General features: G+C 42.2%; 1 protein-coding gene across 1 annotated transcript in view; it reads left to right on the top strand.

Moving 5' to 3' along the window:
* The first annotated feature begins 8,174 nt into the window (after window positions 1-8,174).
* The window catches only part of LOC131276392 (nephrocystin-3-like), a 37,258-nt gene continuing 30,016 nt past the window's right edge, over window positions 8,175-15,416 (top strand). The window contains 4 exon segments of the mRNA XM_071212455.1: window positions 8,175-8,275; window positions 8,470-8,545; window positions 8,698-8,845; window positions 15,020-15,213. Coding sequence (XP_071068556.1) covers window positions 8,175-8,275; window positions 8,470-8,545; window positions 8,698-8,845; window positions 15,020-15,213 — 519 coding nt within the window.

Raw genomic sequence — 15,416 nt, 5'->3', positions numbered from 1 at the left:
TGAATATCACCCAAGGACTTGTACCTTCTTCTGTAGAAATGGTGAGTATGCTTCTGGTTGAACACAAGACAATTTAATCAGGTTAGGTAAAAATATAACTTACTGTGCTTATGTAGAGATTAAGTACAGAATAAGGAGGGTGTCAGGGGGTACCAAGAAGACATCAGATGGACCGTGTTAGATAATTTCATGCATCAGCTCTCTAGGTTACAGTGTCCATTGTTTTGTGAAGCAAGCACTGGCCTGCTTGTTACTGTTGCTGTAGTTCTTAGATTTAAATCATTTTTCAGTTTATGGTATCTGTGGCTGATTATATATACAACAGCAAAGGAAATTGTCTTCACCAATGAGAAGAATATCCTCATCCAATCAATTGGATTCCTTAAAGCAAGAATGGGGATTTCAGAAGTAAGAAAGAAAAACGTTTATCTCTCCTTCACTAAACCCACTTCTAAGGAGTTCAACAGGACCTTCACTGAGTTTATCAACATTTGGCTGCCCTATGGAATTCATACCTGCAAATTTCCAGGGTTGAGTGAGCAAATTCCTATAATAAATATCTTAATATTTACATGTGTAATATATCATATTGTTTCTGTTTCTCTGGAGAATCCTAACTGATCCACCAGGTAAGTAAGAAGATAGTGGAATGGAATGCTAAAAGTATTTTCTTTAAACAATGCAGCCCATAATTTCCCTATCCAGTAATATAATCTTTTAAAATTGGAAGGAGTATTTAATACATTATCAGGCAAACAAAACCTGAGACATTTCATCACCAACAGAACTCATCAACAAATATTCAAATAAGTTTTTCATGGAGCAGGAAAATGATATAGGCCAGAAATTTGGATTAGCAACAGTAAAGTAACAGTGTCATAGAAGTAATAAATGTAGGTAAAATATTTTATTCTTTATTACTTGATATAAAATATAATTTTTATTTAAATTCATAAGCATATCAATGAATAATGACGAAGCTTATAAATAAATTAAATAATGGTGGCAATTTTACAGGCATTGAGAAGAAGTAATTCTGTTACATGGCCATGCACTTGGTATTTTTTTCTACTTTTTCCACTGGGTTCCACTGAGTTCCAGGTTTGGCTGCTTCCCATTTCTTCTTTCTCCACCTGAATTTTAAAACAAAATCTGTACAAAATATATATAGGAATGTATTCTGAAAACTACAAAACTGATGAAATAAACTAAATATTATATAAATTAATAGTGTCTTAGCATGTTCATGAATTGGGAGACTCACCATGGTAAATAACCAGTCTTTCCCAAATTGATACAAGAAGTGATGTGATCCCTGTTAAATATCCATTAGATTTTCTGCATGTATAAAGAATATTATTCCAAAATTTATATGATTCATCAAGGGACCAAATTCCTCTACATCAGTATCTGCTTACAAAATACATGATAGAACAGGCATAGTAAAATCGTTCCTTTCCAAAAGGGAAAAATTGGAGGGAAAATGAGTTCACAGTACCAAGTACATCAGAAAACCAGCAGGGCAAATTCCTTTAGCTTTCAAGGTCTGGGAATACTCCTCTGTGGCTCAATGCTCTGTCCTCCTCCCCTACAAGGGTGGGTTCCCCACTCTCCCAGCACAAAGTGGTCCCTTTGGCCCAGATTCCTGCAGCCATGGCTCTGTGCTTGGAGTCACTGTTCTTTCATTTCTTTCTGTCTCTCTCTCTTTCAGTCCTAGTGGGCAGCATATCTGCTGGTATACAATTCTTAAAACCTATTCAGTATCTGCAATTTATGGGAGTCCAAGTTATCAGATGAGAGTGTTCCTCACAGATCTTTCCTGGATAATAGCATGTTTGTTCCTAGATTCTCCTGAGAAGATGGAAGCCACATTTGAATCATCAATAGGAGGAGCCTCAGGTGACCCTGGACATGGCAGGTAAGATTGTTAATTTCTTAATTAATGTGGGAGCCAATTACTTGGTGTAGCCAGCATGCTGGTCCTCTTTAGCCTCAGTTGTGCCTAATACGGGGAGGGAATGGGGAATCAAGATCTAGGCTATTTACTAAACCTGTCCTCTGCAGAATAAGAAACCTCCTCATGCACCATCAATTAAGATTAAAAAGTTCCTGGAGAATGCTTTCCATCAGGTCTTTCCCTATGCTAAGTAAGTGTGTAAAACAATCTCTTCTGTTCTAATCTGTGCTTACTTTACCTTTATCAATCTACTTGTGCCTAGGAACATGCAAATCAGATTTGGAGTTCACTTGTTACAAATGGGGTAATGATGAAATGTAATCTAAAAATGAGTCTTTAAATATCAGTACTATCTTGCAATTGAATTTGATGTAAATTCAATCACAAGTAGAATTAGCTTAACTGTTGGAAAAGCAGAAAAACTTTGCAACATTACTGTTAAACTAATAAAATATTTTTAATTGCTCAGTTAATAAATGAAAGTGTCCAACTTGTTTTTAAGTGGAAACTTACTAGAAAATGTAACTTATAAGATAATTTTATAGATGCCTTTATATTATAAAACAGCAAAAGCTGAAATTACTGCAACTGGGTGGATTTAGCCTAGACTTACTGTTGTGATGGTAATCTTAGACTAATTTACCTTTGTTAATGGTTACTTTTTCTAGCCTCTCCCTTGTGAATGTTTGGTATAGTAATGGTAATAATAAACTTACCTTTGTTTATGGTTACTTCAAGTCAAGCCTCTCACTCCTGTATGCTTGCTATTGTGATTATAATTCTAAACTGAGTTTGCCTTTGCTTATGGTTATTTCAGGACTGGCTTCACCCTTGTGGGTACTTGCCCACCATTGTAATGGTAACTACCCTATACTCTCCGGTTTGAATCCACGGAAATTTCTGCTTACCATGGCTTGGAAAAGGCAAATTTGAGACACCCTGGTCTCCTGTCCTGCTACTGGTGTTAATAACCCTGCTTTCTTTCATCATTATCTGGGTGTGGGCTCCAATTTACCAAATGAGGCAAAAGCCCTGAAGGACCCCATGACCTTTGAGGATATTACCGTGTACTGGGAATCCTTGGCACTTGGGATTGGTGTCCACTATTGCAATCCAGTGGCTGCTTGAGTCCTATTATCTCCAAGGACTGGGGGTTGGGGTCTCCCACCATGAGTATCAAGAATTCTAAAAGCAGCAAGTCATAAGAAAAAAAAAACTTTCCTTGTGACTTCAATGACATCAGTGAGTAATACTGGAATTAGTGTTGCTCATCCAAGTTCTGTCAAAGTCAAAGTGGGAAATAAGCAGATATCTGAAGTAAAGGAAAATGTGGTAGATTGTATTTTAAAGCACTGGGGATAATTTGGTTATAAGCCAATAACTAAAAAAAAAATCCTCATGTAAAACTGTGTGGTCACAGTGCAGATGAATTAGAAATAGGCTTCAAAGAGTTATTTTGAATATAATGTTACTTTGCAGTTGTTTGTTTTGTAAGAGAATGAAAATTATAAGTAACAGTGTTGTAGAGAAGTGGGGTGTGCATGGTATTGAAGGCCAGGACACAAGAACTCTGAGAAGAAAGTTGGTTTATTTTGACCAGCTGGACTTGGTGGACTCTTGTCCTAATAATAACAGAGTCCCAAATAGCACTGTTCAGTCCCTTTTATACAGAGGTTTAAGACTAGGGAGACAAAGGGTGATGGTATGCAAACAGAACTTTGGTTAGTTTCTTCAGTGTTTGATCTGAGTATCAGATAGGTTATTTCCTCCAGGTGAGTTGCATATTCCCCACATTCCAAGCCAGCTTGGATTTAGCATATCTTCCACAGCTTGGATTTAGCATATCTTCCATATTCCATCTGGATGCAACCTTGAATACATCTTCAGTCTTACATCCTTTCTGAACATTCAAAGACTGTAGGACCTATATTACTTATTTGGACATTTTGGGGACTAGGTATACTTGGAAACAATTTTGAATTTATGCACAGGCTATATCATATTCCCCCTTTTGAGGCCAAGCTCAAGTTATTAAGCTTCGGCATCACTATTGTCTGAGTCCCTCTGGACTGACTGAGATGTATATAGAGCCATGAGATGGGCGGCTGTTTGCCTTCTTACTATACCATTTATTAGGGTGCACATTCTGTTTATAATGAAAGGGAGGAGGCATGGAAGGATGGTACATGCTCCTATGAAGAAGGCAGTTATTCCCAGTAGAAGCTTGAAATTGTTTACTATTGACTGCCAGCTTCCAAAGGGATTATTTAAATTCCAACCATTCCAGGTTTGCACTGGGACATGAGCAATTTTTACTATTTTGCTTGTAATTTCATCAATAACCTTTCCAGTGCTATCTAATTCAAGGCAGCAGTTAGAGAGATTGAACTTTCCACAAACTCCCCCTTCAGCTGCCAAGAGATAGTCTAGGGCAAGACGGTTTTGATAGATAGCATTTCTGAATTTAGTTTGCTGTTGGGCTAGTAAGTTTAGTGCATGGGCAGTTTCATTAGTTATTATCTCTACCACAGCTTGTAGGCAGATGGTTCAGTTTAACATATAGATAGGGGTTTGATAACCCCACATGCCATCCTCTGTCTAAGTTGCTGGCCCATAGTATTGGATTATATGCCCAGGGGGCCATTCTTCACCTCCCCAGTTAGTGACAGCCCTTTTTTCTCTTATGTTTTGATATACTGGCTGGCTTAGCTCTTTCCCTTCTGTTAAGAGAATGAGGAAGAAGGAGGGTTTTATTGTGCCAAGCATACAAGTTCCACACCAGTTTTGCAGAAGTTTTCAGAATGCAGCTTTCCCACAACTGCACTACAAACCATTTGGGGCAGTAAAGGGGCCCTTTGCATTGGAGTTCCACACTGTGATTAATTTGGGAAAAGAATGATTTATGAGAATGAGGTCAGATTCATTCCATGTTCCCCAAGGCTCTGCTGTATTTGTGATATAATTTTGGAATTTTCCCCCTGTACATGTTAGGTTTCCAACAGCTATAGAAGAGCTTAGGCAGGCCCTTGAAGCACAATATTTTCCTATGACAGAAGTTTACAAGGGCCACATACTATCTTGGGGGACAGCTGGGAGGTCAGTTGCATTATATGGTTGGCTGTAATTGTATTCCCTGTTTTCCCAGGGCCATTGGTCTCCCATATTAGTACTTCCACATATGTAGCATGAGGAGACATTTAAGGCTGCCCCTACCACTTCAGCCAGGCTTATAAAGAGGTTTCTTGCTGCTTTGGGGATGGAAAAGGGCTTTTCCATTTCTTCATAGAAGGAGTGGAACACAGAATGGGCTTTATTTGTGAGTGGGTATTCCCAATACCCAACCCAGATGTAGGCTCCTGGGTCTATTCCTTTACCATCAATGCAGAGGCCCATTTGGACTCCCTGAGTCTGCCAGGATTCAGGTTTAAGGATAGTGAGATTTAAGGGGTTACATTGACCACGTGACAGCCAGGGCCATAACCTTGGTGAGGATAGCCATTTGTTTAGCTATGTCTGTGTTCCAGGTGGCCCAGGTGACACAAGACCAGTAGGGGCAGTAGTATGCACCTATGTATTTGCACCAAACCTCCCCCCCCCTCCTTGGGCTGCACTTTTTATTTCTGGAGCACACATATGCTTATTGTTATGAATATACATCTGCTCCCAGCTGAGCCCTCCACAGTCTGTGTTCCATGGTTTTCCAGAGTCTATAACTTGACATGCATCAAATAGGAGGGACACTCATTGGTTTTGGCTAGTGATTGAGGTGGAGGAAAGTAGCTCTCCATTTTGATCAAGCACTCTTATTTCTCATTTATGGGAGACTGTTGGGGGTCTAGGGTCATAGCAGATTATTTGGCCAGATGTGTTACAAACACTATAGGAGATTTCCTGCAACTGACAGGTTGTTATCTGGTCCTTGCAGGTGTAATGACTATGATATATTAATGCGGTGTTGACATGGGCCCCTGTCCGCACCTTTTGAATACATGGCTCACACTCTGTGGTGTCAGCCTGGGACCAGGAGAGGGTTAGGGCTAGAAGTAGGAAAAATAGCCAAAGGGGCATTGTAACAGATTAAACCGGATTCCTAATTTTCAGCTGTGTGTAGACCAATCAGCTTGCAGGGTGTGATTGGAGCAGAGCTCAGTGTTCTGTCCTCAATCTTCAGTTGTGCGTGGACCAGTCAGCTTCCAGGGTGTGACTGGAGCAGGGCTTGGTGTTCCCCTTTTTTGCAAGATGAGTTTGGTTGAGCTGTGGGTATCTGAAATATAGGTCCAGGACTCTGGGGCAGCTTGCTTGACTCGGCTATGGTGTATCCACAGGGTGATTTCCGCTACTTTAACTGCAGTGGGGATTGATAAAATGACAAGATAGGGTCCTCGCCATTGAGGGATTAGTGGAGCTGACTTTCAGTCCTTGACCCAAACTGCATCTCCTGGCTTGTACAGGTGTACAGAGCTGTCTAAGCTAATGGGGGCCCTTTCTTGGATCCAGTGATGCAGGTTTTGTAGGGTTTTTCCTAAACTGATCATCTGCTGAGCTATTGATAAGTTTCCTTTTTCTCTGAGATCCCCTTCTATATTTCTGATTAAGGGAGGAGGCCTCCCAAAGAGGATTTCATAAGGGGTTAGGCTTAGTTTTCAGCTTGGGCTGGCTCTAACTTGTAGGAGAGCACTTGGAAGTACTTGCACCCATGTTAGCCCAGTTTCTTGGCAAATCTTGGCAATATAAGTCTTTGTTGTATGGTTCATTCACTCTACCTTTCCTGAGCTCTGAGGATGGTAAGCAGTGTGCAGTTTCCATTGGATGTGTAGTGCCTTTGCAATCTTTTGAGTGATTTCAGAGACGAAGGCAGGTCCGTTGCCAGAGCCAATTGAGAGCGGTAGCCCATAGCAAGGAATGATTTCCCTGAGGAGAACCTTAGCTACTTCTTCAGCTTTTTCTGTTCAAGTGGGAAAGGCTTCCACCCAGTCAGAAAACATGCAAACAAGGACTAGGAGATATTTATAGCCTCTGGATCGTGGCATTTCAGTGAAATCAACTACTAGATCTTCAAGAGGCATACTGCCAGTTCTCTGGACTCCTGGGGCTCCTGTGGGCCCCTGGCGAGGGTTATTCTTTGCACATGTCACACATCGTTGGCATACAGCTTGGGTGATAGTGACTAGTCTTGGGATGTAGAAGAATCTTTCTAACACTTCCTTAAGATGGGTTTTTCCCAAGTGTGTGTTCTCATGGTAGTCTTGAACTACAGTTGCTGCTAATATTTGTGGCACAACTATTCTGTGATCAGGCAATGCCCACCATCCATTTTCTCCTTGTGTCCCACCCTCAGAGAGTATCCATTCTCTCTCAGCTTGAGTGTATTGTGGCTCTCGGTGACTCAGAGGCTGCGGGACAAGAGCAGGCAGTGTATACTGGAGGTTCTGATAATTAAGAGGTTGAGAAATGAGAGCAGTGGCCAGATTTTCAGATAGGGATCCTTCCCATGCCACTCTTTTTGCTTCAGCGTCTGCCCTCCAGTTTCCCTGGGCAATGGGGATGTGGCTTGTCTGGTGTCACTTACAGTGCATTACAGCCACTTTGACAGGCTCCCAAATGGCTTCTAGTAGCTCCAGAATCTGTGTGCCACATTTAATGCTCTTCCCTCCCGAGTTAATGAGTCCCTTTTGTTTGTATAAGGCTCCATGTGCATGCAGGGTAAGAAAGGTGTATTTGGAGTCCGTGTAGATGTTAACTTCGGCTCCAGCTGCAAGTTGCAGGGCTTGGGTGAGGGCAGTGAGTTCAGCTTTATGTGCTGATGTGTTATCTGGGAGGCGTTGCACCTCTATTGTGGTTTCAGATGTTACTGCAGCATATCCTGCTCGTTGATTGCTGCCCTGCGTAAAGCTACCCCCATCTGTGAAGAACTCCATGTCAGGATTTGCCAGTGGCTGGTCTTGGAGATCTGGCTGACTGGAATATACTTCTTGCAATATTTCCAGGTGGTTATGGGCTAGAACCCCTGGCTCCACAGGTAGCAGGGTGACTGGACTTGGGTTTTTACAAGTTCCAGCTGGATGGATGGATTTTCACATAATAGGGTTGGATATTTAACCAGGCAGCTGTTAGTAAGCCAATGTGTTCCTTTGGTTTCTAAAATTGTGATTACTGCATGCGGAACCCGGACAATTATAGGTGCCCAAGAGTTAATTGTATAGCTTCCACTGTAAGCATGGCTGCAGCTGCTATGGCTTGCAAACATGAGGGCCATCCCTGGGCCACAGTGTCCAGTTGTTTGGATAGATACACTATAGGTCTTTGCCAGGAACCAAGGTATTGAATGAGTACTCCTACTGCGACGCTTTAGTGGTTGTGGTGGTAGAGGTAGAACAGCTTAGTGAGGTCTGGAAGTCCGAGGCTTGGTGCTTCCATTAGAGCTTGTTTGAGAGCAGTGAAAGCATTTTTCTGTGGGCTTTCCCAGAGCAGGGGATGATGATTCCCTCCCCCCTTTGTGGCTTCATATAAAGGGCATGTGAGGACCCCAAAATTGGGGATCCAATTGCGGCAGAATCCAGCTGCCCCAAGGAACTCTCACAGCTTCTGGTGGGTATTAGGCTCAGAGAGACTACAGATCACTTTCTTTCTTTCAAGTCTCAATTCACGGTGCCCCTGCATTATTTTATAACCTAGATATTTGACCTGAGGTAGGCAGATTTGGGCTTTTTCTTAGACACCCAATAGACTTTTTGCTGTAGATGCTTCAAAAGAGCATGGGTTCCACCAGCGCAGTCTTGATAGGTGGGACTTCTGAGAATGAGGTCATCTACATATTGGAGAAGAAAACAGTTATGGCTTCCTGCTTTAAAGGATTTGAGATCACTGGCCAGGGCTTGTCCAAAAATAGTGGGTGCATTTTTAAATCCTTGAGGCAATCGCATCCATGTTTGCTGCCTTTCACCTGAGTTTGGATTTTCCCATGTAAAGGCAAAAATTGGCTGGCTCCAGGGTGCTACCCAAATGCAGAAGAAGACAGCCTTAAGATCTAGGCATAAAAAGTAGATTGCCAATGAGGGTATTAAGCTGAGAAGAGTATTAGGGATTAGAAACCACAGAATGAAGGGTTATTACTGCCGAATTGACTGCTAATAAGTCCTGAACTGGGTGGTAATCCCCATCAGCTTTTTTAACTGGAAAGAGTGGAATGTTCCACGGAGACTTGCATGGCCTCAATATGCCCTCATTCAGTAATCTCTGAATATGTAGCTGGACCTTTTCTTGCACTTCGCATGGAACTGGATATTGCCTCATGCTTACTGGACTGGCCATAGGCTTTATTTCAATAATAATTGGAGGAATGTCATGTGCCATCCCCATTGGGTTTTACCCTCTGCCCATACCTCAGGCACATCTTCAAAGGGAGCTGCATGGCCATGGATTGGCCAGTCTCACTGAGGCAAAACAGTCTCCATTCCTCCTGCAGAGGAAGGGTTAGCACTATATTCAGAGGGTCTTGTGGCCCGTGTCAGTGTGGATTGCCCTGTGGCATCAAAGGTGGGGTTGAAGGGATCCTCATATATATTTTTTGTAATGTAATATTTTTACAAAATCAATTTTAAAAAATTAAAAAAAAAAAAGGTAATTTGAGACTGTAGTTTAGACAGCAGGTCTGGACCCAGGAGGGGGACTAGGCACTCTGGAAGATAAAGGAATTCGTGAGTGACCTCCTTTCCCCCAATGTTGCAGTTCCTCGCTTGAAGGAAGGGCTGTTGGGCACTTTTGCCAGTTGTCCCTACGATAGTGGCTTGTCTTTTTGATAGAGGCCCAACTGGCTTGGTCATTATAGAATGTTGAGCCCCAGTGTCAACCATCATATGTATGGTGTGGCCCCCAATTTGGACTCAAACCATAGGCTCTGTGGGGCTGAGAGAATAGGAGCCTGGTCTGTCCTAATAATTTCTATCAGAGTCCTCCATTCCTGCCAGCCCAATGATCTGATGTGCAGGGGTTTTTTTTTGAACCTCTTCGGACCCAGTGTTTGGGTTGTGATGCCCCACTGGCTTTTCTGGCTAATGTTTTGGCTGCAGAGGCCGGGTCAAGTGGCCAGCTGGGACACTCTCGCTTCCAATGTCCATCTTCTTTGCAGTATGCACACTGATTTTGCCCTAGACATGGGTCTTTCCCTCTCCTTGGGGCTGGGGCTTGCCAGTTTACCTTCCTTGACACAGGAATGGATTTTTCCACAATAACCACTGCCAGAAGATCTGCCTTTTTTTTTCATTTTTCTATTTTCTTCCCTTTTTGTTTCTATATCATGATTGACATAGACCTTAGTAGCTACTTCCATGAGCTGAGAGATATTCATTCCAGCAAATCCATCCAGTTTCTGCAGCTTTCTTTGGATGTCAGTCTGTGATTGGGCAACAAATGCTGCATTTACCATTGTTTGGCTCTCAGGAGTGTCTGGGTTAAAGGGCGTGTATACACAAAACGCTTCACACAGTCTCTCATAGAATTGAGCAGGACTCTCATCCAGAGCCTGTAGAATTTGACTGGTCTTTGCCGTATTCACTGCCTTGCAGCTCCCTGCCTAGAATCCTTCAACTAAAGCCCTATGGAACGTTTTTAGTCAGTTGAGCCCAATGGCGCTATTCAGATCCCACAGGGGATCCTTTCCTCTGGGAACTGCAAGCGGGCGTATTGATCACTGTCCAAAGTTCCCTCAGGTGGGTGCTCTCTAAGCCAGGTAGAGCTCCCTGCATGACATGCATTCTCTCTTCAAAGTTCAATAAAGTCATTATAAGTTGTTTACAATCAGCCCAGATGGGTTTGTGGGTTTGTATAATGGACTGGAAAAGGTCTGTCATGGCCTGAGGTTTCTCCAAGAATGGTAGGGTGTGGCTTTTCCAGTTAAAGAGATCCATTGTCATAAAGGACTGATAGATGAATGTCTGGTTTCTCCCCTGAACCTGGCCATCTGCATCTTAAAAGATTGGGGTCCGGGCTTCATGGAGAGGTAGCTGGAAGGCAGCCTTTCTCTTTGCTCCCTCTGCCCCCAGGGCTCCCTGTGGTTTGGGTTGCCCCCTCTAAGCATCTCCTTCCTGACTGATGGGCAGCACTGCAGTGGCATTGCCAGGGGCAACCGGCTGTAAAAGCAGCTAGTCTGCATTTTCCCTTGTGGAAGGTGCCAAAGACCACTGCAGAGATGGTAAAAGCTGCTGTGGGGATGACATAGGGCTCTCAGGTGCAGATGGCAATAAAGGCAACTGTGGGGATGGTATAGGTGCCCTCTCTGATGGCAACAAAAGCAGCGGCAGGGATGGTGTGGGCGTCACACTTCCCTGTGCAGATGATGATGACAGGGCACTGCTTAGGGAGACTAGCTCATTTTCATTCCTTAGTTTTGCCGGGGCGGGAGTCATTGCATAAGGTGGTGGAAATTCATGTTCGTATGACCCTTCAAAAATAAGTGGATTGGCACTGGACTTGGGATGCACTTTCTCTGGGCCTTTTGCACGATGATCGTTTGGTCTGGTCCCTGGGATTGCCCTCCTTGGTTTCTGAATTAAGCAAATTCTAGCTTCCTTAGTCACACACTTCCCTAACCAAGGTGGGTTTTGGCTCACAGCATTTTCCCAAGCATTGATGTAGGGGAATTGGTCTGGATGCCCTGGATTTCCAGTTACTGCATTGTGGACTTTGTGGATGATCTGGGGGTCCAAAGTGCCCTCCTGGGGCCACCCCACATTGAAAGTTGGCCATTCTAACTCACAAAGCATCCTAAGCTTTCCTGGCTGAAGCCTTATGCCATACACATCTTCACAGAATGCACAGGGGAAGCTTTTCAGCATACAACCTAACAGGGTTTTACTGTGTGTGTTTCCCATTTTCACCCTGTGCCGGCGGTGCACAATAGTCACTCAAGCCTTACATTTTGTCTGTCTCTGGCTGCATCCCTCGTGGGAGCTTTTGGCACCTCTTAACCTTAGCAGATCGGTATAAGCCCCCAATACAGAAGAGGGTCCCTTTGCAGGGACCCCCCAGACCGCCCTTGATCATATGAGGTCACCACGGAACCGCGGGTCAGGACTCCACACTCACCCCGCAAAAGTGATTTTCTGCATCTCACTCAGGCGCCACAAGCACACACACACAACCACCCCCCTTTCCTTTCCTCGGACCTGGAGAGGAGACAGCTTCCTCCTGTATGCTCAGGACTACTAGGGCCTCCCCTTTGAGAGTTGATCAGGCTCCCTCCTAATTTTAGAATTAGGCTTTTCCTGCACTATGCCCTTGGGGGTCTTACCAGTCCATCGTGTGGAGCTCCTTGCTTTGTTCTCAGGGATTCTCAAACCTTCTGGTGCCCCCAGGTCATCCGGGAGGGCTCCAGTGAAGACTGCAACCTCTTTCTGGACTCAAGTGGGGTGCCCAGGGGCACTCAGGGCTGGGTTTCACCCAGGCCCTCCCACCCTCCCCGGAGACATCTGGGAGGGGCAAACAACTGTTGCCACCTCTGACCTCAGTGCAGTCCCATCTGGGTCACCAGAAATGTTGTAGAGAAATTGGGTGTGCACAGTATCAAAGGCCAGGACACAAGAACTCTGAGAAGGAAGTTGGTTTATTTTGACCTGCCGGACTCAGCGGACTCTTGTCCTAATAAAAAAACCAAGCCCCGAACTGTCTTTTTCAGACCCTTTTATACAGAGGAAATAGGATTAGCGAGACAAATGGTGATTGTATGCAAACAGACTTTTGGTTAGTTTCTTCAGTATTTTATCTGAGTATGAGATAGGTTATTTCCTCTAGGTAAGTTTGATTTAACACATATTCTCCACATTCCAAGCCAGCTTGGATTTAGCATATCTTCCACATTTGTATGGATGCAATCTTGAATACACCTTCAGTCTTACATCCTTTCTGAACATTCAAAGACTCTAGGGCCTATATTACTTACTTGGACTTTTAGGGACTAGGTACACTTGGAAACAATTTTGAATTTATGCACAGGCTATATCAACCCTGATTTCAATGATCAATATTAACTTTCATTTTTGTCTTTCTTTGGATGCAGATTGAGAGGCAGTTGAACTTTGTGTGGTTACATGTGTACTTGAATACTTGTGTAGGTGTTGAATCATACTTTAAAATGCCCTGAGGCACTTACTGCTCAAACCCAGTAAACTGGATGGTCCCTTATAATGTGAATATAATCACACCAAAGAATGCCTCAAATACAGTTTTTTATTTTTACAAATTAGATACATAACTAAAGGACAAAATGGGTCTAATCAGTGGTTGATTTTTCTTCCTGGGTTTGTTGCCTGATTGGATTTAATCTTTCCAAACATTTTCCTTTATTGCAGATCAACTCTGATATAACTTTGTATGGAAGTATGTGGGGCTCTAAACTTTACCAGACAAGCTTGCATATAACCCATCATTGATACTTTTGACTCCGTCTAGAATCATAGAAGAAATCTCTTAGAGTGAAGTATAGGAGCTAAATAACTACTAAGTGCGCAGGTTCACTTGGAGTGCTTTTACCTTGTAGATGAGAAGTCTTCTCACTTTGAATGGCAGTACAAAGGCTCGACTCAGACTGGTTTTCTTCAGTGCATCATCTATCTTTCTCAAGGGAAAAGAGTTCATTCTTGGGAAGCCTTCAGTGCCCAAAGGATAATCATACCACCTTGTAGGACTTCTTAGGCCCTATCCTTGGTTCCATTCCATTCTTTTTAGCCAGTGTCTTTATGGAACTTAGTTAAGCAGGAGCTCTTAACTATGACTGAACTGTCATCATTACTGGTCAGCCTCACAGTTTTAGTTCCTGGCCAGTCTCACAAAGTGGCAACTCCTCTAGCACCCCACTCTACAAATTGCTCTAGTTAGGCCACTTTCTGACTGAGTCCCAAAGGACAAATTGCCACCCTTGCAACTGACCTGTCATACTCTCTAGCTTCAGAAATAATCAGGTCATGACCAATTTGTTTCATCTGTATCCCCATCTACTTCCCTCCCTCCAAATTATTTGAACCATATCCCCAACAACCTATCATTTCCTCTTCAGTCCCAAATGTCAGTTTTGTGGGAAGTGGTTTTGAGTTAGGAACATGTACCTGAACAGAAGGTCCACTCTTTGGCCACAGACTTTGCTTCTAAAGAAGTAACAAATGAACCTCTGAAATTCTAATTTTCTGTTCTGTAGAACATGGTCAAGATTATTATAATATGTAAAATGTCTATGATTTGGATAGATTGGCTTGGCACAGAAATATATAACAGAATATTGTTTTTTTCTATTTTTTATTTAGGGCTGGTACTTCAGTTTATCATACAGATTCACAACCATGTAATAGTTCTCTCCCCTATACACACACACTAATTTTTCTCTTGAGACAAACTTTCACTTAGAAAGGGAAATTAGTTCCAATTTGCCTTATAGTGCAGAAAACTTCAGTATATTATTCTAAGATTTTTCTAGACTTTAAATAGGAGTAGCACAAAATGTAGTTATGTTACCCTCTAGCAAAGTTTAAAAAATTATATTACCTTTACCTCAGTCAGGAATTTTATCCTCTCATGTTTATCTTCTAACCTCCTGCATTTGTCCCCTATTGTGTATTTTGGGTGTAAGGATTTGGGTCATTCCTTGGATGAGAAAAGGCTAATGGGCTAGAGAAGAGAAAAACCTTGAATCCTTTAGGTTGATATTTATATTAACTTGGAAATCATGTATTTATAAATGGAATTATATTTTCCATTTATTTGCAAAGTCTCATGGGTCTAGTACATTATTTTTAAATCATGTTTAACAATATTTATGAGATTTTTTTAGGTTTAAAAGTAAAACAAAGTTACGTATGCTTTAAATTTTAAATGAATGCACAATGAATGTAACTCCTCTCATTGTCTGCTAATAAATGTATTGTATTTTAATACCACAAGGGAAGAGAGGTATAAAAACATCCATTTTTGAAAACTTTGATTGTTCTTCAATAGAGCGTTTTCTGGCTGTTATTCATTGTAGTAAAATCCCATTATTGGCACTAAGGTTGATTGACTAATGGTTTGCTGCCACAGTGCAATGTAGCACAAGTAATGACAACTTCCAATCTAGCCTCTTATTGGAAGACTGTGAAGAAGCTTTTCTGAAAAACCCTGAAGGAAAACCACGATTAATTTATCATTGTTTGGAGGATGGGAAAGTTAGTTCCAACTCTGTCCAGCAATTGATTGATCAAGTTTCTAATCTGAACAAGACCAGCAAAGTCAAGGTAAAATTCAGAGGGTTTCCATTTTTAATCTTCTATGTGAAAATTGATAATAGAAATATCAAGAATAGTGGGATTTTAACAAAGACAAGGAAATTAGGTAAGGATATTTTCATGTAAATTGATATTTGCTTCCATGTCTTTAAGGAACTAAGAATGAATCAACTCATTCATTCATTCATTCATTCATTCATTCAACAAATGTA

Source organism: Dasypus novemcinctus, chromosome 28 (assembly GCF_030445035.2).
Source record: "Dasypus novemcinctus isolate mDasNov1 chromosome 28, mDasNov1.1.hap2, whole genome shotgun sequence".
NCBI lineage: Eukaryota > Metazoa > Chordata > Mammalia > Cingulata > Dasypodidae > Dasypus > Dasypus novemcinctus.
This window is presented reverse-complemented; position numbering and strand designations above follow the sequence as displayed.